This window comes from Rhea pennata, chromosome 6 (assembly GCF_028389875.1).
Source record: "Rhea pennata isolate bPtePen1 chromosome 6, bPtePen1.pri, whole genome shotgun sequence".
NCBI classification, from domain to species: Eukaryota; Metazoa; Chordata; class Aves; order Rheiformes; family Rheidae; genus Rhea; species Rhea pennata.
In genome coordinates, this window is record NC_084668.1 from 775583 (window position 1) to 801653 (window position 26071).

The following is a 26071-nucleotide window of genomic DNA, read 5'->3' on the forward strand; positions in this document are numbered from 1 at the left end:
AATGTTTCGTTTTGATTTTGTAAAACATGAAAATAGTTAAAAACATGCAAAACTTAGTCACATAATTCTTGTACCAGAAGAAATTGAGCAACTACTACTTTTAGTAAAAAAAAATGCATCATCTCAAAATACCCAGGGGAAGAAAAATCTGCCATTACTTTCTATACCTGTTTATAAGGTGGTGCATGTTAGAATTTTTCTTTGCATCTTAGAGTAGTAAGTTTGAGGAATCTCTAAAACAGTCAATTCTCTAGCAAGGTATGCATGTTTATAACTTGCAGGTGAGTGACTGGTGCAAATGTGGAATAGCCATGGTTTGAGAAGCCCAAACTGTTGATATTATTTAAAGTCAATAGATATTTAATATAGCTGTGTCTAAGTGTTCATGTTGAAGTTAGATATTGCACTGACTATGTGAGAGCTGAGAATATAAAACAGAAGATTTAAATCTCTGTCTACTTGTCTAAGCAAAAGACAGCTTTAACAAGATTTTTTTTTTGTTGTGACCAATCTTCTAGACCATGTGTGACAAGAAACCATAAACTTTCCTGTTCTTGAGGACCTTATGGTATATTTGACAAATCTTTAAGAGCTAGGGAAACTGGAATTTCGGAGGAATGTTACAGGCAAGAAAAAGGAGCCATTCTGGTGGTGTTGCCCTGCAGCACTGCAGAATGTGTCAGGTTGGATGTGGAGAGGACAGCTGTGGGTGAGAGACATACGCTGTCTGGCTGCCTCTACTGACTTGCTTCCTCCTGAGGCCTGGGATACAAATTTACCGGTGCGGTCGTCTTGTTGGTTACGCAATAGCCCCAACTCCAGAGCCCCACTGGAACTGCCTGTGAGGCTTTCATGACTAAATGGCTGTCCTTAACTGACTCAAAAGGTTAACTAGCATGGTGGTCGTGGAATTCTGTATTCTGCTTCTCATGAAAAATGAAAAAATATTTTTCAGGTCTAAAGTGTGTGTGCCAGCTGTGTGAGCATACAAACTTCACCTGTCAAACTGAGGGAGCATGCTGGGCTTCAGTCATGCTAACTAATGGAAAAGAAGAAGTGATAAAGTCATGTGTCTCCCTTCCAGAACTGAATGCTCAAGTCTTCTGCCACAGTTCTAAAAACATAACAAGAACAGAGTGCTGCTATACTGACTTCTGCAACAACATAACTCTCCGCCTGCCCATAGGTGAGTGGCACATGAATAGAAAATAGTATTCAAGTACTTGCAAAAGAATGAAAGTTACAGAAATACTGAACAGAGAAATGACTGTGAGAGTTAGCTAATGAGCATTTTAAAGGCTGATTGTAAAACAATATTTTTTTTTCAACTTATTTCAAATAAACTGTAACTGTTTTGAGGGAACAGTGAACTACTTACATCTCCTAAAAATATTCCAGGCAATATACCAATTGCCTTTGGTATTCCATAAGGCACTGACCGTGAAGATAATGAGAAGTGTCTGAAGGAAATAGATTTATAATCTTACAGTTTTTGTAGGCATATCTTAAGTGAGTTTGTGTTTTGGACTAGCATTATGTCTAGCTCTTAGCAAGTTTGTGTATAGTATGGGAGATCATAGGATGGTAAGGTTGGAAGGGACCTCCGGAGATCATCTAGTCCAACCCTCAGCATAGCCCATGCAGGGATTGAACCCACGACCTTGGCGTTAGCAGCAGCACTTGCTAACCAACTGAGCTAAATTACTGTGGACTTTCCATGAGGCATAGGTCAGCAATGTACAGCAGCTGTGAATTAGCGATTTTGGGAAGCTGAGAGTTGTGTGTTGCTAAGTGAATAGATCATTTCACTTTCTGGTGCTTTACAAGCAAATAATGAAGACCTTACACTGACCTAAGAGATGTACATTTTACGGTGTCTCCATAACCAACCTAAAAGACCTCTGCTATTACTGGTCTACATTTGAAGCCAGATTAGAAAGGTTTGAAAAGCAGCTAGTTAACTGGAGATGCTCATAGTTAATTTTACTTCTGAAATCTATTTGCAGGTTTTAGAACACACAAATATTTGGAGTGAACTCTGACCACTGAGAGGGCTTTTGACTTGTCTCAAACCTCTCTCCTCATTTGCTTCTAGCATTCTGTAAGGCTGATGAATACCAGATGTTTGTGGTTGCTCTCAGGTTGCTGAGAAATCATTGTAGATAATGTTGGAATGTCTGCAGAGTAGAAGCAATGTGTTTTTAATTGTTTTGTTGTAATCAGAAAGGCAGGTGTGGCATATCTGTTTCATATGGGCTCATAGGATATATGTGGTTTTTTGATGGTGGAAAAGAAACAAAGATAAGTTGTTGCTAGGAGAAATCTTTATCTGCTGTAGTTTCAGCAATCTTGTTGAACTTTCAGGTTTTGTGATTCGTTTTAGCACCTTATATGGCAGCATGTGTTCAGTATTAAATTGATATCATTGATTCTCACCCAGTAGTTTTAAGAAGGCATAAAATTCCTGTGAGAGGAAAAAGATTTCTACTTCTAGAAACTCTGTACTTTATACAGTTGAAGCAATACTTGAGTCTGCCAGACTCAAAATTGTGTAATGAACTTGATTCAGAGCTTTTTAAAAATATATTTATACTATTTTTAGATTTAATAGATAAGTATTTGACTCTTCTCTCTAAGATGTTTAATCCAAGCTTTTTCAAATAAGTTGTCAAATGATATCTTTATCTACATACTTACATTAGTAAGAGATGTTACAGATTAATAAAAATGTAATTGTAAATTATGCATTGATTTACAACTTGCACTTTAATCTACTATTATGTAACACGTAACAAAATTAAAGCAGTATGTTGCTGGGAACATTTTATGTTTCATATAAGATTTAGGAGGGCAGACTATGGAGGCATCCTTAGTGAGGTTAAGGGATTCTGGAAGAAGCGATTTTAAAAGAGGGAGCTGAAGGAAATTGTATCTAACTGTCGGGGTTAGGAGGAGGGATCCTTGGGAAAGGAGAATTAGAAGATTTTAACTGGGGAATGCAGCCTAAGAGGAGGACAGAGCTGGAAGAGTAAGAGAGAATATGATGAGTATGAGAGCAAGGGGGAGGATTTTGAAGGATGGGAGCTTGGGCAGGATTTCTAAGGTGAGGAGACTGCATAAAATGCAGTAAGAAGTAGTTAATGCAATATTGGCAGAGATACCTGTGATTATTTTAGTAGTCATGTTACAGAGCGACTTGGTGGTGGTGGATGGATGCATGAGTATTCTTAATCTCATGTGTAAGGACATAATCTACCATATGCATTTTCAAATCCATTCATGTGCTTTGTTCCTTCCTAGTTTCTTCTTTTCTTCAGTCTGTTGCCTTATTGCCATCTGCATGCTGAAGACATTTTCATGAAGTTTTTTATTCTCTTAAGGCCCACAGGTCCTACAGGATGGTCTGTAAGCACACTACAGATAATGAGCATGCGATGTAGGTGTCTGCACTGGAAGGAAAAGATGATCAGAAAGACTACAGAAAACTCAGGAGGGAAATATTGAAAAGGAAGGTACCCCAAAACCTCTTCTGAGGACAGATGCTAGGTAGAAGCATGACAGCTGCCGTTTATCTAATCTCACCTGTTGTATGTAGCAGGAATAAAGATCACTTAAGTATTTTTCTTTCAGTTAGCTGAAGAGATACACTTCTAGAACTGTAGAAACAAAATACTACTATTTTTTAAGCTGGGTTGCTGGAGTCTTGGGAGAATACTGCTATTTACAGATAAGCAGTGGAGGCATGTCTGTCTTGTTAACACTTGAACTGGTAATTGCAAAACCTCTGGTTTCATATTACAGTATCAGAGAGGATGACTGATTTAATTTTTAGCCTGAGCCCTTTGCTCTAAACATTTGGGAGAATTCATGTTAGATGAAAATATGACAGTGCCAATGTTATTTGTTTGCTGGTCTTTTCTGACAGCTCTTTTCCACATAATTTGTATTCACTTAGGCCCAAGTAAAAATAAACTTCTTAGGGATATTATTGAGTATGTAGGCTAAATAGGCCTGCCCTGAGTTACCTCTAGTACTTGGTGACTTTCTTGCAGGAGGTTTTCAGAGCTGGAGGGCACACCTGCAATGTGAGTGGGCAGACCCCGGACAGTGGCATCTTTGCCAGCTATCTTTATTGACTGGTGTAAGGAGTGCTTCTCTCCAGGCAGCACTCAGCTGCCATAAAGGCACATGTTGCTGTTGGCCTGCAGCATATGAAAGCACCATCTTCACAAGCAGCCAGTTTGCAGAGCTCCAGAATCTGGTGTTCTTGCTTCTTTGGCTGAATATCTAGTTCCCGTGCTTTACAATTAGTCCAACAGAGCGTACACAGATGAGTGGACTGGATTCTCTTTTATTTATTTTTTTTCCCTTCTCCTGTTTCTGCAAATATTTCTTAATCTTGGAGACACACATTGTATTAGTATTATCAGCTACCACAGGGGGTTAGCACAGACTTTTTAGACCAGACCTTGTTCAGCTCATGTTTTTCCTTGTTTCACTTCTCATCTCATATGACACTCAGAAATCTAAACCCGGATTTCGGGCTCATCTGTGAGGGCAAGAAATTTAAAATAGAGGCACCATAGCAAGTAGGCACTTGTACTGTTAACTTATCTGATTAAAAATGGAGGCAGTTCTAATTTTAGTCCAATATCTCATTGAAGTCGTAAAAGCTTTTGTCTTCACCACTGAGTAAGGGTTTTGCCAGGATCAAAGCAGGTAGGACTTGTGAAAGGGCTGTACTTGGTCTGTGTTGATTTAAAGGCCCAAAATAAATTGTTAAGCCCAATGAACAAAGTTTCGTGTATAGTGTCACATCTTCGTCTGGGGTGTCACTGTGCTCAAGTCGTACAGTTTTTCTTGGGTTGGTTGGTTCTGGTTTTCTTGTGAGCATGTCATTTGCTCAGTAACTAAGCCACTGGATCTGTGTCTTAGTGCTTAACTTAGCCACAGTGGATCTCCAGCCTTTAAAATATATTTACTTTGTCAAGATATTCATTTAGTTAAACTAATTTCTCGCCTTTTCATGTAATTATTTATTTAAGAGTAATAATATCTGCAGTTTGACCCACAGACAACATCCTGATGCAGAAAATATATGTTCCCATTATGCATATTCTAGTATAAAAGGGAAATGTGGATATGAAGTCTCCACCTTTGGGCGAGAGTGGATTTTACTAGGGAGGAAAAGTCTTGAAAGGGTTCATGTGTTCAGGTGTACATCCCTGTTAGATGAGACAGGAACTTTTGCTAGCTTTTTCCTTCCCCTTCCATCCCCATTACTGCTGCTGCATACAAACCTGGAATGCAAACCTGCCTGTCAGCACTCTTCATGCTGACCAGCTTTGGCTAGGTTGTATGTTAATTGCCGAAGGCTTATATTTTGCATACGTCAAGAGTGATTGGAAAACAATAAAATGCCTTGTATCGCGAGGATCTTTTAGGACAGAAAACTGTTCGTTTACTTGATTGCCTATGCATGAACTTCTGTAGTAAAACTGTAGATGGCGTTGCATGCCTTGTTCAGCGATAGAGCTGACTGTTACCATGTCTTGCATGAGAAAAAATAATTTTTTCTTTGAGTTGAGGGTTTGGGTTTTTTAAGTCTGAAAATAAACGTTTGTAAGTACTACCTGGATATCTACTTTTAATATACTTACTATTATTAGCCTGGATTTCATTACACTATTTTGCATTAACAGGAGATAAGTTTCAAAGTGCTGGATTAACTTGCGGTAGTTAATGTTAAGAGGTTTTTGTGTTCCCTGAATTTATTTATTTAACTGTAGTGTTTTCTGGACCAGCCTGTACTTGAGATGAGATTTCTCTGTCAGTGGGCATTGTCATAACAGATTTATTGAAAATGATCTGCATGCCACTTCCTCAATGGATCTTTCCATGAGTGTGTCTCTGGGGAATTTTCTCTGCACACTTCAGCATGTTACAGACTATTTTAAGGAGTTGCTAATAAGATCTAGAAGACTTCTTCCAGCTGTGGGCTTTTGTCACGTAAAGTATTTCAGGCAATATTTCAGATCTGCAGTAGCTGATACACTGCTTTACTATCCTTCCAAATGTTTTGAGAGGACAGTGTTTGTGATCTCTGCCCTTCCCCCCCCTCCCCCCCCCCCCCCCCCGAAAGGGGTTTCCTCTTTCCTATAAATGATAGATACTTATCTACAGTCCTTCTGGAGCAGACTGCCAGGCATTCTTAGAGTCTAATGCTTTCATTTGGTTACGACAGGGAGAGGTGTTTGAGGCGGGAGAGGTGTTTGAGGCGAGATAAGTACAGGCTGGGGGAAATTGTTTCCCAGCTTTTCTCCAAAGCAGCAAAGCATTGGCTTCAGTTGCTTCCTTAGCCTAAGGCAGTGACTTAGCATCTGTTTAACTTCAGCCTGAAAGCTCGAACTTTTTGTTACCAGATCTAGTAAGCAAGACTTTCTCAACATCCGGTATCCTTGCTGGGGTTCTGGGAGCAATTTCTGAATCCTTTTCCTAGCACTGTGTTGTTATTCTGTGGTGTTAAAGATTTAGTTGAACTTCAGAAAGAACTGATGCCCTTTTTTGGAAGGGAGGGGATGAAAATTTATCACAGAACCCTACTGGTGACTTCAAATTCTGCATCACTCCTCCTCTTGCTTTGCCTTTGTGGTTGTCTCATCAGTTGCCATAGTCTAGATAAGCAGCTCACCACTATCACTACCTGTGGGAGGTAATGGTGGGCTACATTGATATCTTCTTCCCAAGTGCAAGATTCTTGCGTCTGTTCTTAAGAGTGGTGCTCTGCATTAGTTTCCTATTTAGATTGCATCACATGCCTTTTCTCCAGTGTCCAGCTTCTGAGGAGGCAGTGCCTTTCACCCTTTTGAGGGGAGCTTGCATGGGATGGATTGTATGACTCTCCTCTCTATGCAAGTAGAACTCTGTGTTTCTGACACTTCAGACTAATCCAATATTTGAAAGGCTCTTATTCACGCCTGTGTTTAGCTCAAAAAAGCCCATTATATTCTGCAGTTTGTAATTTACCTTATAATATACAGTAGTCATTATACAGTTAAGGTCTTTGATAAAACGAAGAAGAAGCTATTCCAGGGCAACTAATATGATAGTAGACATCCATGTTTAAAACTGATTTTGTCAATTTTCTAACTAGGGGCAAAAGGAGTCTTAAGGGGACAATGATGAAGCTTAGGCTTCATGTAGAGAGAATAATAGCGCAGAAAGAAAAACAAGGTTCTTGTAACATTCAAAGGAGACAAGACAGGTGTCTATCTCATTATCTGTGTCAACTGTTACCAGAATAGCAGAAGCAAGAGAGAAATACTGAAGCTTTGAAAGACCATGGAATAAAACAGAAACTGCCAGTTAGGAAGGAGCTGGTTGCCACAATAAAGATAGACTGCTAGGGCACTATGTTTATAGATGTATGGAGAAAATTTATACTGTCATTTTAGCCACTTGATCTCAGAAGATTTAATTAAGCTGAACTTTACATTTCAATTTTTACACATACTAAATATACTGGATGGCTGCAGATAAGTTTGCAAATTTGTCATAGGATTCTGGACTGTTTTTTTTCAATTGATTGGCCAAAGAAAATCTCAGTCTCTGGGGGGGAAAAAAACATGGGATGTAGTCAGTGTGGACACTTACATATCTGAGTTGGTGGGAAATGAAGAACTTCAGCAAAGCAAAAAGTTCTTTCTAAAAGTTTTCCTTCTAAAAGCTGCTTTTTTTTCCTTTTTTTTTTCCTTCCACAAATGTACCTCTGTGATTCCACCAAAGGAAGCCTATAGAAAAATGATCTCTATTGTATTCTGTTGTGACCAGAAGGGGTAACATCTCTAGAAACTGAGATAAAAAACTGTGCAATTTCTGTTCAGTATTTGTATAATGAAAAATGAATTAGAGGAATAAGGAAGCTTTATGGAACAAGATAAGGTAACAATGAATTAAAAGACTTTATAAAAAGTAGTTTGCCAGCTCTCCTCTTTAGTCCTATTGCCGAAATTCTGCAAAGGCTCAAATGGTACTCATACCCCCTGTAGTGGCACCCAGAAGGATGAAAGAAAATGGAATATAATAGAATTCCCAAAGGAAAAATCCCATGAGTATATTCATATAGCCAAGAGAGATACACTTACTCTAGTTAGTATAGAGCAAGGCAAGATTCTCATGTTCTGTTGTTTTTTAATATAAGCTGTATGTTTTGCATGAACAAATAATTGTTCTTCACTCCATTTACCTGCTTGAAAAATGCTTGAAGATATTAAAGCCTTTTAAGGCAAATGGGATGCATAGATATATTAGTATTAAAGAAATCAGATACTTCTGTAATAGAAGTTATATAAGGCACACAGTAATCCATAAAATGAGAAAAATTGACCTAATGTTTTAATACAGACTGTAAGGGAAATCTCTTCAATTGTTTGAATGTTGTAAGAAAATGTAACAACAAATATTTTTCCAATTCAAATATAAAAATAAATCCCCCAATCATAGTGAAAAATTTCACCTTAATATGGATCTTGAAAACTTAGCCCAAGTCTTGAAGGACGGATAAGATGAGCAGGCTCTGCTGGAAGACAAGCTTCTGACTTTCCTTTTCCTTTATTTTTGGTGTTCATCTGTTACTGAACAGGATGAAAAGATTTCATTTTGTTTTTCTTGCACTAACTTGGACAAGAATAGCATAGGAAGAAGGTGCAGTTAATAAGGAAACAAAATTGAGTTCTCTCCTATAACTTTCCTAAAAAGCTGGTGATGGATAAAAGTAGGGAGGATGGGGAATGGACCAAAAAAAGAAGAGGAAAGGAAATAGATCCATGTATTTCTCTCCGTGTGGCCACTTTGCTTTCTCTTTAGTGATGATTTTTGAAAACCTCTGCTAGAGTTTGACTGCCAGTGTTAGCAGCTTATATTACTGCTGTGCTGAAAGCAGTAGCAGAAATTTCATGTAGTTGATTGTTTTCAGTTTTCTTTTTTAATGAAAAAGATCAGTTTATCTGCTGTGGCATGAACAGCCTTGACTGGAAGTCGGGATTGAAAAAAGCATAGGGAGTAAAAACTTCCAGTGACTAACTTTGTCTTATCTAGTGAGTTTCTAGCCTTTTAGTGATCAAGAAGCCTGGTAAGGAGGTTCTGTAGAATGTGATCCTTGGAACCAGTTTAGACCAGTGTGGGAAAAATGCTTGATTCCAATAATAGCTGTCCAAAAGACATCAGCCTGTAAATTGTAAACATTCTTTATCTGGCAGTTAAAATGTTAGCTGTTCTTGATCCAAAATATGGATTGTTTACATGGATTGTAGTGGTGTAGAACTGCTCAGAAATTAGAATACCTCTGCTGGATACAGTAAATCGTATTCATGCTGGTGCTGCTAAGTCCTGTACTGTTGATGCTGTTCTTATGATAATACAAAAATTGGACTGATGTCCTAAACTACTTTGAAAAAATCCTGTAGGCAGTGCTCCAGCTCATTGTAGCAGGATCCTGTAGCTATGGATATCTTGTTCTATAAATATTTCACATATTTATCATATGTCTTGGCTGTCTTTTAGATTCATGTTCTCTGGAGGGATTTGTAAGAGTAAAGCCATTTAAAGAGGAGGTAGAGATTAGAAGACAGAGGGAAGGGGAAATAGCTAATCAAACAATTAGGTTAAGGCATCTGTTTAACTTGTAGTTGCATCTCTTACTGATTTACTTAAACTTCTTGATTCTAAAGCATACCTTTCCTAATTTATTTCTGAACATCCAAGAGGGATGATGGGGTCTATAGTCACGGTGGACACTGGAGAAAGATAATTCTAGTTTCTAGTCCAAATAGCCTATTTTTTTAAATTGTTTAAAATTATTTTGTACCTTTGACTAGAGCCTTACATTAGATACAACATATTTTTTTAATACATTGGAAAGAATACGTATTTTTTTCCCTCTGAGTAGCCTAGGAACTTAAACATGCATACCTCAGAGTTTTAAAAGTCTTAAGGTAGCCATTAAATATAAAAAGTAAGGCAAACAATGTCTTTTCTATTGGAGGGGGAAAAAGTCTCTCTCTTTTTTTTTTTCTATCTAAAAGTACTCTTGTTTACAGAACTTGGAATATGACTATAATATGTTGTGAAATTGCTAAATATTGCTAGAAGTGCAATTTTTGTTCCATACATGGCAACATATCTTCAGCTTCTATTTTTGATCAGCAAGGCATAGAAGAGTGCACTTTAAGATTGCAAAATGTTATGATTAATGTTGTTGATTTAATAGTTTTAGGTAGTCAAGAGAGAGTTTCTTATTTCCCAAAGTGTTTAAAATTGCACAATTGCTTTAAACATTACCACACTTGGTGATTCTGTCTTTAACTGCTGTTTGTGCTTTTTGTCTCATTTATTTTGCACTTGTGCTATTTGTTATTTCCTGTGTGTGTGGTTGTTACTGTGGGAAGTCCAAGGAATCGTGGTGTGCAAGCACAGGAACGACAGGATGTTGAAGGGCATGGCTGTGGTGCTTTCTGCAGGACACCATGCTATGCTATAAAGGGTCAGGATTTGAAGATGACGTATAACCAGCTGTAAAGCAGAAATCCCAATGCTGGTCGTTCTCAAATCTTCTATATATGTTCTATGAAGAACTGGAGAGGATTTGAGTAGTTGGCATCAGCCTTGATCTACACTTCAATACAGCTGATAGACTGAAGGATGCCAAATCAGTCTCGAGTTGACTTCTTCCCTGAAACTTCACTGGACAGTCAGGATCTCTTCATTTCCCAAGCATTTCATGGAGGCTCCATGCAAAGTGGCCTGAATTTCTCAGCTTCCAATCCCACTACTAACTTGCCTTTTACCCTCAAACTCTTTCAACTTATGACAGCATCTGAAAGGATATCTGTAAGCATCACTAAACTTGATTTTATTCTAAACAACTATAACTACATAAATTATAAAGTTGGCATCTGTTTGTGTTCCTGATGATAAGTGTCATACTCTTGAGTGGATATGAGAGCGTGTTCTTTGAATTTTGCTCTTTCTTCACTCTAAAGTCTTGCCCTGAAAGCTCAGAATGGCCCGTGAGTTTCTTTGTGTCCCCTCATCCATCGTCCTGACTGAGCCACTTTGTCTTCCATTTCATGTACAAGAATGTCAAAATAGGCTTGTTGGCCAGCTGCACTCACGATATTCCTCCTGGACATATTGGTTTCTCCTCCCTGCCCCACTGCTTTCTTGGCTCCAAAAATGCCATACTTGGAGGAAGACATTTCTACAATATAAGTTCTGTTACAGATCCATTGCAAAGCCTCTGCTGCAGTTCTTTAACAGTACAAATTGTGTCAGCGTAAATTTTCAGTAAAAATACATCAGATCATTTTTCTGTTAGAATTTGAGGCTTGTTTTTTTTTTCCTGGCAACAATAGTTCTGTTGCCTTTTTTTCCTTTTTCTTTCTTTTTTTTTTTTAAGGCACTCAAAAAAAAAAAAAAAAAAAAAAAAAAGAAAAGAAAAGAAAAAACCAACTCAGTCTTAAAATTCTGCTGTGAAACCTGTTTCAACAGGTTGTGCAAACAGTGCATTGCAGACTCATAAATATTGTCACCCTCCTTCTCCTGACTCCGAAATCTCCTTGCTGTCTTGTTTATTTCTGTTTGCATATCTATGAACCAAATTTTGACTGACAGAATATGTGACATGGAATTGTAAACATAAGATGGTGTAGTAGTATGACTTCAATATTAAAAAACCTTCCAAAATGATTCTTTTTTAGGTTCATCCTGTGAGCCCAGCAATAAGAAAAGCATGTTCCACTCATCTTGCTCCATGCCTCAGTACTTTGCACTTTTGTCATGACCCAGTTATTCTGTTAGCTGTTTATCTGAAATCGTGGCCTATACGGTCTCTGTAAAAGCAGAGTGAAATGTCATAGCAGCAGTGCAACGTGCAACTGTTTTAAGAACAGCTAAGGAATGCTAAATGAATTGGTATGTTGTGCCTTAGCAAACTTAGTTTTATATAGCTACATATAAAAAGCTAATATATTTAACTTCAAGGTAGAAAGAAAGCCGAGTTTGTGACCACCGAATCTGAACAAGTAACAACAATTATTACTTTTTTTTTCTTGCCTGTACAGGTTTGCCACCTGTAACATCCCCACTCTCAAGGAAGCAGGCTTGAAAGTAAAGAAAGAATAAAAACAAATTTTGGGGAAATTTACTGAAAAGAATGGTGCCCTAGAATGAAGGGTACTGTGGAAAGAAGAAGAAAGAGAAGGAAAGAGTTGAAAGAAGGAGGAGGGGGATGCATTGCAGTAACGAAGTTACAGTAGGAGAAGGGATTGATGTGAATTTGCAGAGGATCATGTGATGATAAAATAAAATGACTGACCAGCAGAAATAGATTTGGACATACAATGGAAGCTCACAGACACAAGCAGGAGACACAATTGAACAGTATGTCCCATCAAAAGTATTACTTGCTCTCCAACTACTTATTGACACAAGTTCAGCATCCACAAAAATCTATAGATGCTTAAGAACACTCACTCCCAAGAGCAAGAGTTTTTTAGTCAGACTACTTGTCACTGCTTCTTGCAGGCAGGGGAAATTGATCCATCTGGGGACCAAGCTGCCTCAGTTTGCAGGCACTGAGTGGGATTTTTGTATGACAGTCTTCAAGGATCCCAAATTGGAAAAGCCACGCCACCCTTCTGAATCTCTTTTCCCCTAGCATGGTTGTTGCTGCTCAAAACTTCCATAATATAGTCCCTTTGATACTGTTTGCACTAAAACCATGTTTTATATTTTCCTCATTTTATGTTGCATTGTTTTCCAGCATTTGATGTAAAGAGTTGATGATTATGAAGTAAGGATCTTGTACGTGTTTGTTTTTCAGAACCCTTGCATACAGACAATGAATCTGCTTAGATCTGCAGGCCTGGACGTTAATTTGGGCAATGCACTGAAAATCTTGCATTTAAAATGAATAGATGCATGCAAAACACCCAAGTGATGCATACAGCTCCCCCTTTCCCAGGCCAACTTATCGTACTTAGTATGTACCCTTCTATACGTGGATATCCTTTATAGAATTCAGCATATGCAAAGCTAACCCTTAAGAGCTATAAGTACCTTCTCTTAGCCATCTGGTTCTGTGCAGCAGGATCAGTTCTACAATTTGTAGAGCCCAGCAGCAGCACCAAAATTCATGGGATGCAGAATATTTGCTTATTACACTTGTAAGTACTTCGGAGGAAATCTCTGCCATATGGAAACACTGACTAATAATTAAAAACAGCTTTGGAAATTACAGTTTACTGATTGGCAAGAAGCAGTTACAAAGAAGAATCTTGCTTGGAAATCCTCTTACAAATCTACTAGATAACCTGTTGAGTGTCCTAATTAAGACTGCTGAAGGAAAACCCCCCATGGGGAAGATGTAATAACTTTGTTTCCAGAATGGTTCCAATTTTATACTGTGAATAGACATAGGACCATCAGTTGTTAAACACTTTATTTTCTCAAAGTGCTTTTTTTTTCTTTTTAGTTAACTTTGCTTAGCTGAATTCTGCTGTTGGCGTATCTAAATTGTAGAGAACATGATTTGAAAATGCTCAAAAAACCCACAAACTTCTACTGTAATATTAACTAGAGAAAAGCAAGTCAATGTTGAGAACTAATGAACTAATCAAGTTTACTCTTCTAAGATTCCAGAGACTTAGAGACTGAGTTAGCCCCCCGCCATCCCCATTGCAACATACATATTGCGTAGCCTTTTCTTAAAGGGAGAGAAGGGTTCTTTTGTTTTCTAAAACTACTACAGGGTTAACTTTATATGGTATGTAGTTCATGTCACTATCAAGTTGTTAAGATTCTTAAATATTTCCTAGTCTTTAGATCCACAATTTAGAACTTGTTATTCAGTGTGCTCTGAGACAGCTGGCAAATTTTTTTGGTCCTTGTGCACTTGTATGTGTGCACATACACATGTGCAAGTGAATACCTTAATAATATGTTACTATAAACTCTTCGTATGTTTTTTCATCCATAGCTTTAAAATGGAAAATGATCTACGGCAGTTTCCTTTCTTGTTACTTGTAAAATAACCTAATGAACTTGAGTTTTGATTGTGTTCTAAGTCTTAAATCCTTCTAATGTCTCATTTACTAGAACTTTGTATTTCTTTATGCATGAAGTGTTAGGGAATGAGGTTTTTTTCAAGGATTTGTTTTCAGCTGGAATAGTAAGAGTATGCTGAAAAATTTATATGCAGACTAAGTGTGGAAAGGGCGTTGTACCCACCGTTCTAAAGAATGCAAGGTATGTATCACTGAATTCAGTTTGCTTGTGTATGCAGTTGCCATACGCACTACTGTTTGTGAAGTGCATGTTGTTGACTCTCATGATGCTTAATGTATCGGTGTAGCCTTGTGCAGCAGTCTACACTTCAGTTTCACTCTAGCAATGATCTTGCTGCTGATATTGTGTAATCTTCTGGAATGAGGAGGTGAGGTATCAGGGAACTACAGAGAAATAGTATTTTGCCAATATGAATAGATTTAAAATACACTCTCATAAGCATTCTTCTGCATTTTTGGAACTACAGTTGAAAGAAAATGTTCTTTAGCTATGTTTGCTGTCTTTAATGTTACTGTGAGAAGAATGGAGAGATTAGCTTGAGAGATTAATAGTTATGGTATGTTGTGCTGTGAGATGTGATGGATAGGTGAAATGGATAATAATTAATAACAGATAAAAAAATTAATAATGGATAAGTGATAATACAACTGGACAGTATCCTGTGGGGGACAGGTGAAAATACTATACAGTTTAATGTGTCTAAGCGTACTATCCTCACGGTTGTTTCTTGATGCTAGCTCAGGGATAATTTATAGGGCTTCTTACATTTAACTATATTTCCAGCAAGCCACACTTTCTTGAATGTCTTCAATATTGTTTCCCTAAGGAATTATTTGTTACCCTCATCTCTCATATAGTGTGGTTAAGTGGTGATTACAGTCTTAATTTTCTTAATTTTGAGCCCAAAGTACATAAAAAAAAAAAAAAAAAAAAAAAAAAAAAAAAAAAAAAACCCTCTCTACTGTTGCCAGTCCTAGGTCAGGAAGAAACTGGGAATCTGGTGCATCTCATTGAGCTCTCTGTGTTGTACAGGGCATTGCTTTTCTCCTTCCTTGGCTTGTACAGGCTGGTAAAGTTACCTGTACCCACTTCTTTAACCCTTACCGTCAAGATCAGGATATCCCTTAAATTACAGCCGATTTTGAATGTATTGGTTTGGAATACTGAAGTAATCTTTTAAAAACATAGTGATTGAATTTTAGCTATAGCAAGACTTCTGCTCCACTGTCTTTCAGTTAAATAAATTACATTAGATTTAGAGGCCTCCCCTGTAGCCCATTGTCAACATTTGTGTCTGAAAAGTGACTCTGTAAATAATTAGATCTTAATATGTTATCTGCTGAATAGTTTTTAACTTGAAATCCTTTTTTTTCCCCCTCCATTTCACTCACCCCCCATCTTTCTAAAGCTTCAGAATCTCCAAACAGACCAAGTGTAGGACCTGTGGTATTGGCAGTGATGGTTACTGTACCAATCTGCATCTTGTCTCTCGTCGTAATGCTGACTCTGTGTACCTGTCAAAGCCGTCACTGCGCATTCAGAAAGAAGAAGCAGCCAAACATTGAAGAGCCTCTATCTGAGTGCAATCTAGTGAACTCTGGAAAAACTCTTAAAGATCTTATCTATGATATGACGACATCTGGGTCTGGGTCTGGTATGTATGTATTGCTCAGCACACTAAATCTGACTGCCATATATAAATAGATGGAGAGTAGTATTGCACTGCTCTGTGTTCTTACCTAAGTGTAATAGCATTTGGTACAGTTTCAGTTGTTTGTACAAATTTTCTTGACACTTAAGCCAAATGAAAATACATTGTATGACTCACTGAGAGATGAAAAATACATTTCAAGCACAGCTGCTGCAGCTACCTGAAATTTGTTGCCTAAAGGCTGTTTTTGGGGGGTTTATCTTAACAGACTCTTAAATCTGTGACAAGTTTTATGTTAAAGAAGGTTTTATACCAACACAGGAACTGGAAGTCTTGGCCACACACTTCAGAGGCAAAAGGATTTTATTTCTTTCTTTCTATCAAATAGTAATAGTTTAATGTCAGTTTTGATACTTTGTTCAAATGGAAAAGTTAAAAATGTTGCTTCAAGAGTTTAAGTATAAAATGAAATATTATTCTCTAATAAGTCATAATTGATAATAAAACGTACTAAATTTACTTAATTTTGAGCCCAAAGTACATGCAAAAAAAACCAAACAAAAAAAACAAATCAAAACAAAAAAAACCCTCTCTACTGTTGCCAGTCCTAGGTCAGGAAGAAATTGGGAATCTGGTGCATCTCATTGAGCTCTCTGTGTTGTACAGGGCATATGAGTATTGCTTTTCTCCTAAAGTGGTGATTACAGTCTTAATTTTCTTAATTCTGAGCCGAAAGTACATGCAAAAAAAAAAAAAAAAAAAAAAAAAAAAAAAGACTAAATTTAACTGAATGAGTCAGAATGCTGCTCCTGAAAATTTCTTTGGTGGTGCCAAAACATTACTCCCAATTCTTGTTTTGAGTAGAATGTCAAGATTTTTCTTTTTAATATTTTTTCCTATTTCTAATATCCTATCTGCTATGATGCCTGTGTTGCTATTGAGAACTTGTTAAATCAAAGAAATGCAAAAATGAAATAGGAATTCCAAAATCTCAATTCATCCAATTAGAGGCACATCAGCTGTGTATGGTCAATTTTTTTTTTGTAGCTAGAATTTTTATCCATCTGAAAAATACGTAAACCAAGCTTAATTTTATTTATAGATTAAAAAATTTATAAAGGATGCTTAATTTACTGTATTTTTGTGAATTGCATATTAATTTACTGTACTTCCCTGTTTCTTCATGGATATAATGACTAAACTTTACTCTGGAGGTTTAACTGTTTTATCTCTGAGATAATAATAGGGCTATATTTGTGCTAATGCCTAATGGAGGCAAACAAAATCTCAACATGCTTTGGTGTGTTTTATTCCGATTTCCATCAGATAGTAGGTTTGTTTTTCACTCTAGAGGCTACTGTCAAAAGTTGGCAATAGGTATCTAGGATAAGTCTTTTTAAAGACAGATGCAGGCTCTGAGGGCTTTGTCAAGGAAGACAGAGAGAAAATTTAAATACAATAATATATTTGAAGCTGGCCTTCGAACTAAATTTTGTTGCTGATTATTTTGCTCTGTCGGAAGCAAAATTGTATTCATTTCAACCCTCTCCCCTAACCCTTCTCCCTCAAACCCCAAACACTCAAACCCCAAAACATTGTTTCATTTCCCTGTTTTAAGATCTCAGCAGTAGGCTGTGAAAGTGAATTAATTTTTGCAAATGCTTAGGATTGAATTGGTAAATCTATAGAAAAGCCACGACGTGAGATGTTTCAGATATGGTAGAACAAGATTTTGAAAACTGGGCATATGTCATTGTATTAAACAATTAGGAAAAAGTCAGATATGTTCAGTAAATGAAAATTATTCATGATATGTACTGATTGAAACATGATCCAGTAGAAAAATGTGATTACATCTACAGTTTGTGCAAAAATTAAAGACTACTCTGTTAAGACACCAAGTTAAGTTTAGATAGATTATTTGCTTTTGGTACCTTTAGTTTTTGCTGGATAACTTGGACTTTGCTAAGGCTGCTATCACAGGGATAGAGCATGAGTATGTGCCTTTAAAGTAAAGGAGATGTTAATTATTGTTCTCAATATTTCTTAGCACCTGAGTATGCAATCTTCTTTTTTTGAGAAAAAGAAAATATTTTAAACTTTATAGCTGAAAATTCAGTTCACCTGTACGTTTGATATCTTTGAGAACTTTTGCAGTATATAATATATTAGACTTAGCAATAGTGATTTGACTAAATTATAATAAAAGCAAGCAGCAATATACATACAATTCAGGACGAGGTTATTTTTATGGCAGAATGGCCTGGAATTGTAGACCAGAGCCTATTGCCCTGCCAATTGATCTTCTTTGTAACTTTGGAGTATATGTTTCTAGCTATGTTTCTAGTTATGTACTATGTTTCTAGCACCTGCACATTCACATTCAGGGAGAGTATAGAATATAGGCCTATGTTTCTGTATCTGGGAGAATCTGTTTCATGTTTTGTATTTGAACTGTTTTTGTTCTGTGCACAATTACTGCAGTCTATCATAGTTTTTTCACATGATTCACAGCTAATTTTCTTCTTCTGTGAAACATAATAGCAAAGCTGAACTTATTTTTCAGGCAGAAGGTGGTTTACATTTCAGTTTTTCTGGCCTTTTTTATTTTTGTCTCCTCCATCTGAAAGGGTACTTAATTTGCTGTTGTGAACCAGACTAATTTATATCTCTTGAACTACTAATCTACTGAATTCTTTCCTAAGCATAATAAGAGTTTTCTGTATCTTTTTGCTGAATAATAGAAGACAGGCTATTACTGGTATGCACCAGAAGTTAACTAAAACATGTAAACTGTGGTCTTTCAGTGTGTTTTGTGTTGGTGAAATGGAAGACCTGTACACAACTTCCCTAAGGACAAGATAGTCTTTTCTATCAAGTGATACACCTGAGGTGCATTCACCTGGCAAATATAATTGAAAAATATGATTTATGGGAAATTTTAGTTGAGATAGGCTTTTTCTTAGGTACTCTTTGAAAGCAAAATCATGAGTTACAGCTCACTAGAAAAATCTCTAACTTTGGAATTTAAAAATTGTTTATGAATTATTTCACAAATATCCATCTTCTCTTTTTATGCTAGGTTTGCCTCTGCTTGTACAAAGAACAATTGCAAGAACTATTGTTCTTCAGGAAATAGTAGGAAAAGGCCGATTTGGTGAAGTTTGGCGTGGAAAATGGTGTGGAGAAGATGTAGCTGTGAAAATCTTCTCCTCGAGAGATGAAAGGTCTTGGTTTCGGGAGGCAGAAATTTATCAGACAGTTATGCTGAGACATGAAAACATCCTGGGTTTTATTGCTGCAGATAACAAGGGTATATTGTATTTTCTAACTTAATTTCATAATATAAGGCTGTCTGTGAAGCAGAATATCCATCATGCTGGAAATGTTGACCATCTGTCTGAGGCTTGGTTTTGCTTCCCTCCTTCCCTTCTCCCCAAACTGGAATAAAACTTTGAACCAAAGACTTTTCTCGCAGATGAGAATAAACTCTTTGGAATACTAATAAGTCTGTCCAAGCTATTAATTCTACAGTACTTCAGCAGAAGAGGGATTTTGGGGCCAGAAGAGCACCCTGGAGAAATGGTAAATTCAGGCCAAATGGGGGAGGACAGCCCAGAAGTCCAAGGGTTGTACATGGCAAGTGGAAGCCAAGATCTCCACTAGATGAGTTGCTTACAGCTGAGGGAATCTGAAAGGCCTGGAGGACCATCATATGAACTGGCTCACTTGTTGATTTTCCAAAGAGGTCAGTTGGCACAGAATAATTGGGCAGACTTGCCAATCTTTTTTTTCTTACCTCCCAGCATTTTTTAGCACTTTTTCTCAGCATTACTAATATTTATATATAGTCTTTTTGTTCCCTCCCCAGAATAACAGGGTAATCCATCTGGTGTGTGTTAGTATGACAGCTTAGTGAAGTTGTTGCCCTCAATCAGAATCTGGCCCTGTTTTGCAAACTCCTTTGTTTGTATGATTCAGTTTCTCAGGTTAATAAATCAGTTAACTGTGAGCAGAAGCTGGGAAGGAGAAGGCAGCTGACAAGCATCAAGTGATAATCCTGCAGTAAATTTCATGTGGATGCGTGTTCAAAGATTTCATAGGCATAGGAGTCTGTTATCTTGGACTCTGCAGCGGCATTCTGGTCTTGTTGCATCGTGAAGATCTTAATGTGATAGTCCATTGTTCTATATTTACATGTTTTTGAATGAAACTACTGTTAAAATATGACTGAAAGCATTACTTTTCTATTGTTAGTGTGATGAAGCTGCACAATTCTTCATATTTCAATCTATAGGTACAAAGAGCTAATACTATTGAAATAAATCAATTTGTATAAATATAATGCCTTTTTCTTGATAAGAAGTAGAAAATATTAATACTTTAAAAAATATGGCATGTAAAGAGCAAATCAACTCAAAATATCTTATTTGAAGACCTGTAAGTTCAGTGAAGCTAATTCTGCAGGATTAACAGGCTGTGAATTTTCTTCATTGTTAGTTGTTGCTGCTGTTACTCACTGAAACACTGTAGTGTGACATTCACTTCTCATGGGCAGACTTTTGGAAGTATGCACTAAAGGGTTTTTCCTCACTGCATTTTCTGAGTTCTGAGAAAACGCCCCTTCAGGTATAGCGATCCTGATCTTTTCTGTGCTTTGTAATGTTCTGAATACCTTCTCTAGCTTGTATACATGTCTTTTTTTTCAGAATTTTGGTATTCAAAACATTCCTGTGGCAGGCAAGAATTAAATATACTTAAAAAAAAAAAAAGAAAAAAAAAAAAGAAAAAAAAAAGTCACCTGAAAGTACCAAGTTTATATATATATATATATGTATGTATATATATATATATATATATATATATATATATATATGTATGTATGTATAAAGCTATCTAACCCTATTTTTGCTTGGTAGATAATGGAACTTGGACTCAGCTCTGGCTTGTCTCTGAATACCATGAGCAAGGATCTTTGTTTGATTATTTGAACAGAAACACTGTGACAGCTGATGGTATGATTAAACTGACACTTTCAATAGCCAGTGGCTTATCACACCTTCATATGGAGATAGTGGGCACACAAGGTAACTGTTTTTTCCTGTCACATGTTCTCGAAATGTTTTAAGGAATGTCGGGGTATTACGAAAATGTTTGATTTTTGCACTGTAGTTTTAGAAACAGTGTTATACTGCAAGAAACAGTATTAACATAAATGTATGTGATACAGAATGAGTAGAGAATAGGAGTATAATGTTTCCAGCAGAGTTTACAGTCCCCTGAATTTGGAAAATCCAGATTTTATGAGTTTCAGGAGTATTTCTGCTGCACCATGAATGAAATAATTTGAGGTAGCCTAACAACCCCCCCCCTTTGGTATCTGATGATACAAGGGCTGATCTGTGTCCACTAAACTCTGTTGGTACTGAAGTGATAATGAAATGGCCGCTTTATATAGCTGAGTGCTGAATTTGTGGAGTAGGGTGCTACAGCTAATTTTACCAAGTATTTCAAAAAATATTCATTGTCTGTCTCCTCTTTGACCTGTTTGAGTGAATGTCTGTTGGAGCAGCTTTGTTAAAGGGGTCTTCTGATGAATGATTTTTTTAAATGAATTTGGAGTATGAATTTAGAGTTTTCTTTTTTGTGTTTTATTCCTGAAATACAGGTATTTGAACAAAAATGTCTTCTAGTCTTTTTAATTTGATGATATTTATCATAGCTTTACTTGGTACAAAGCAGACTAATGTTTATACAGATTTGGAAACAAAGTTGGATATAATTGTTTATTTACTTGCCCATTATATTATAATTCTTATGCTTATCATCAAAATTCATGCCATTTTGTTTTTTATTGACAGGCAAACCAGCTATTGCACACAGAGATCTCAAATCTAAAAACATCTTAGTGAAGAAAAATGAAACGTGTGCTATTGCAGATTTGGGACTGGCTGTGAAACATGATTCTATATTGAATACAATTGACATACCTCAGAATCCTAGAGTGGGAACAAAGAGGTAAAAGCACTTGAGTGTATTATTCTTTACTAATCTTTTGTGGAAATACTTTTCTGCAAAGGTCTCTGCTTGTTTCTTGCTTCTGTAACTTCCCTCTCTGCTTTTGACATCTGCCTAGAATATTGGCAACAGATCCAAATCTTCAATCTAGGAAATCTGTACTGGCTGTAGATAGTACAAGACCCCACACTGGGAGATCATACATATTCCTTCCTGAATTTAAAGTTTATATAACCAAATTATGACCAACAATCCTGCTTCTAAACTCTGGTATTAGATAGCAGGTAATCAGATGCTTATGACTTACTGCTGTGCCCACAGCTTTAAGTATCTAGCTGTGACAGTAAATATCAATGGTAATCAGTTCAGGCTCCTTATCCAGCAACTTGATGGGTGTCTATATGCTAGTTCTGACCATTAAGGTTACTTTCTTGCTTTCTCTCAGGGTTATTTTAGAGAAGTTGCAACTTCTTTCTCTGTTCTTCTGCAGGATTGACATCTTGTTTCAGCAGCATAGCTTTATCTCTATCTCAAGTTCATGATGGCTTTACCCAATACTCTCATTTTGCTTACCATCAAACTTATAGTGAAAACAAATTCTGTACTGAGATGAAGAGGAAACACATTGTCTGGCCAGAATATCTGTGTCGTGTATTTATATGACTTTTGGATATTAAGCACATGTAAAAGTCTTTAATCTGCAAAGTTTTCTGATTTTCAAATCAATAGCTATCCTTATTCAACTGCCATTTATTTTCTTGCCATTCGGTACTTGGCCATTATAAGAGCATTACATTAATACCTGTGAACCTGTTCCAAGTGTTTGTCATACAGTTGACTTTTCCAGTCCTCTTTTGAGGAAAAACTAGAATTGAAACAAAAAGAGAGAAACTCCCTATTCCTTTCCTGGATTTGAACATGAACCAGGAGATGTGCCCTTTTGACAAAGAAGGCCAATGGCATTCTGGACTGCATTAGGAAAAGCATTGCCAACATGTCAAGGAAGGTGATCATTCCGCTCTCCTCAGCACTTGTTAGACCACACCTGGAACTCTGTGTCCAGTTCTGGTCTCCCCAGTACAAGAAAGATATGGACATACTAGAGGAAGTCCAGCAAAGGGCCATGAAGACGATTAAGAGACCAGAGCATCTGTCATAGGAGGAGAGGCTGAGGCAGCTGTGACTGAGCTGGATAGCAGGGTGCTCTGAGCAGGGGTGCTGGTCTAGATAATCTCCAGAGGTCTCTTCCATTCTCAACTATTCTATAATTTCCTAAAGGAATTTGACCTGTTAATCCTGTATGTCTTTGCTAAACCATGTTGGGAGAGGCTGATTCTGGCCTTAACCCTAATACAAATTGATTATCCCTCTTTTAATCAACAGTGGCAGTACCATACAGAAGTATGAATCTGCTTGTACTAATCAGGACAACTATTTTGCTCGTTAAGTATACAAGGTGATTCTTACCTCTGCAATTAGGTTTGGAGTATGTCATCCAAACTGAAACATAATTCTGCTCCTTAGATATTGTGTACTTTTGGATGTAGTTAGAGTTTTGATGAATTAAGATGATGTATAGGAATGTGGAAGCTATGGTATTGCACTTCCAATCTGCTTGCTTACATCAGCATAGATGTTAGTAGTTGAAGCTGAAAAATCAGCAACAGAATAAAATTGAAGATTAGTGTCTTTAATAGAGGACATTTTTTGAAGTAGCCCATCTCTGACTGTAAATGGAGTTTAAGGTGGCTGAATTTGTAACAAGTACTTACACTGCATGGTGTGGAATGTTTTCCCAAAATTTCACGTTCTTAAATTTATCACTGAGGCCAACTTTCTTGCTTTCGCTCAGAAACATTGTAAAAGGGAGTGGATGTTGTTTTGTTTTGTTTTTAATGTAGGGCTTTCTGCTATCTGGCCTATCTGGCCCCCTTGCACAGCAGCACAGTTGTAATCTTTTGTAGGAACATCCTCTAGGAAATTGATCTTTATATATTTTAAAGGTATATGGCTCCTGAGATACTTGATGATGTGATGAACGTGAACATCTTCGAGTCATTCAAACGTGCAGACATATACTCTCTTGGCCTAGTGTACTGGGAGATAGCAAGAAGATGTTCAATTGGAGGTAAGATTTCTGGCTTTTTTTATTTTGCTATTCAGGCTACTTTTATGTTAAATGAAGGAAAAACAATTACAGAAACTGTGTTCCTCCCTTCACCTTCTCAATTATCTTGACTGTATGTGGAAGTAGAAACCTATTGCTGAATATTGTTGTCTATTGAGTAGCTGTTGGTACCAAACTGTCCATAGAGGTGTGTGCATACAGGAACTGGAATAACCATGTGCAGCAGAATGAGGTCTGCAATCTGTGCTTGCTTATACTTCTATTCCAGGTCACAGAAACCAGGGAAGCCCCAAATGTTCCTCTTTTTTATTTTTTTCTTTTTTTTTTTCTTTTTTTTTTTTTTTTTTTTTTGCATGTACAAATGATTAGAGTTTATTTTGGAGCAGCTAATTTGCGTTTTGTCTGTTACCTATACAACATATCTCTCATAGGAATCACTGAGGAATACCAGTTGCCTTATCATGATGTTGTGCCTTCTGATCCTTCTATAGAAGACATGAGAAGAGTAGTTTGTGAGCAGAAACTGAGACCGATTATTCCAAACCAGTGGCAGAGCTGTGAGGTAAAAGCAGTTTTCCAGTTTATAATAAAACATATTTAAATTAAGACAGGATTTTTCCAATGAGACGAGGAACGTGATGTCCAGTCTTCAGTGAAGTTAAATGTTTCAGATAACTAGCTTTTTTCAACTCTAAGATTAATACTATAAAGCTGTCTTTGCACCAAATGCAAAAGTTCTTTATCTGTAATAGAAATCTTCGAAGTCCTAATGTCAGTATTACTGTTAAATTGTTGTTTCAGAGAGCTTTTTTTTTTTTTTTTTTTTTTATCTTCCAGTGTTGTACTTTTAACTACTCTTTTTTTTTCCTTTAATCTGAAGGCACTTCGAGTAATGGGCAGGATAATGCGTGAATGCTGGTATGCTAATGGCGCAGCTCGGTTGACTGCACTTCGCATTAAGAAGACAATTTCACAGCTCTATGTGCAGGAAGATTCCAAAGCCTAACAAATCTCTTCGGAAGAAGAGGAAGGAATGAATTCTTCTGTTCATCTTTTAACATGTGATATTATTTTTATTTTTGGTCTACCTCACATAATGTGATTCAGTATTTGTGCGCTCAAACCAGAGCGCTGACATCAAGCTTTGTAGTTGGCCACTGAAAAGGGCAGCTTTTGACTTGTAGTTTATTTCATACAGCAAGTCAGACTCACCTTGGTTTTCGAAAGAAGAATAGATACTAGGCCAATAACAGAAAGGCGCTTAAAACACCACTACAGTCTAAAAATAACTTCTGCTATTCTTATGCTTTTTATCCTAGTCAAACCTAAAATATATTGCAAATAGCCTGAACTGTTTCAAGTTTGTTTGTAAAAGAAACCACACATTTTATTTTCAAGGCAGGCAAAAGACGAAATTTGATCAAACTTTTTACATATTTTTACACAGAAATCTGAAAGGTGGTTGTCAGTAAAATGCATTTTTTAAAATACTATATTTATCATTACCTAAGCAAATAAATAAGATGAAAATTCCATTAAAGAGAGATTCTGTGAACAAAAACATCTAATTTGTTTATTAGCTTTTATTTTTATTGTCCTGATTTTTATATAAAATATTATAGTTAGGATTTGCAGTTACTTTGTTTTGTTCATCTGAGCTGAACGTATCAATTTAGGACTTTTTGTTAATCAGTTACTAGGAAAAATAACATAGGTGATACTTTTCTGATATGTACATAGGGATGGAATAGGAGAAATTCTACATAAACTAAGAAAGTATATATTTTTAAATAACATTTTGCCAATCTGTCACTGGTAACAGTTCTAGTGCCTTTTGATGTTTTAGTACAAAGCTTTAATAAAATTAATTCGTAGAAAACAGTTTTAGAAAAAACAAGCCAAAACCAAATTTCTCATCCCTTTTCATCTCCTTTCCCCAGCACACAGTCTTGGTAAAATGAACTAGGGAGAAAAATTCATTTCTTGTCACAGCTATGTTACAGTTCAGCCTATCTGTTTGTTACAGAGTGCTTGCGGAAAGCCCACAAGATCTAGAGCTATGCAGGAACTGTGGCTGTAGCACTCATGACTAGCAGAGCTGGTGTTCAGGGCCTTACGCTAGAGCAACGCCCATGACTTCAGAAGATTAA

General features: G+C 36.8%; 1 protein-coding gene across 4 annotated transcripts; it reads left to right on the forward strand.

Moving 5' to 3' along the window:
• Positions 1–1017: 1017 nt before the first annotated feature.
• On the forward strand, positions 1018–24927 carry ACVR1C (activin A receptor type 1C). Of its 4 annotated transcripts, XM_062578142.1 has the most exons (9): positions 1018–1186; positions 4717–4719; positions 15533–15778; positions 18858–19088; positions 20695–20862; positions 21637–21793; positions 23797–23921; positions 24353–24483; positions 24802–24927. In XM_062578142.1, exons 1-9 carry the CDS (start codon positions 1033–1035, stop codon positions 24925–24927), a joined length of 1341 nt encoding a protein of 446 aa, XP_062434126.1. In that variant the 5' UTR covers positions 1018–1032. The 4 variants fall into 4 exon arrangements, with proteins under 4 accessions (XP_062434126.1, XP_062434125.1, XP_062434127.1 ...); XM_062578141.1 differs by lacking the exon at positions 4717–4719 and having other exon boundaries at positions 15539–15778; XM_062578143.1 differs by lacking the exons at positions 4717–4719; positions 15533–15778.
• Positions 24928–26071: the final 1144 nt, after the last annotated feature.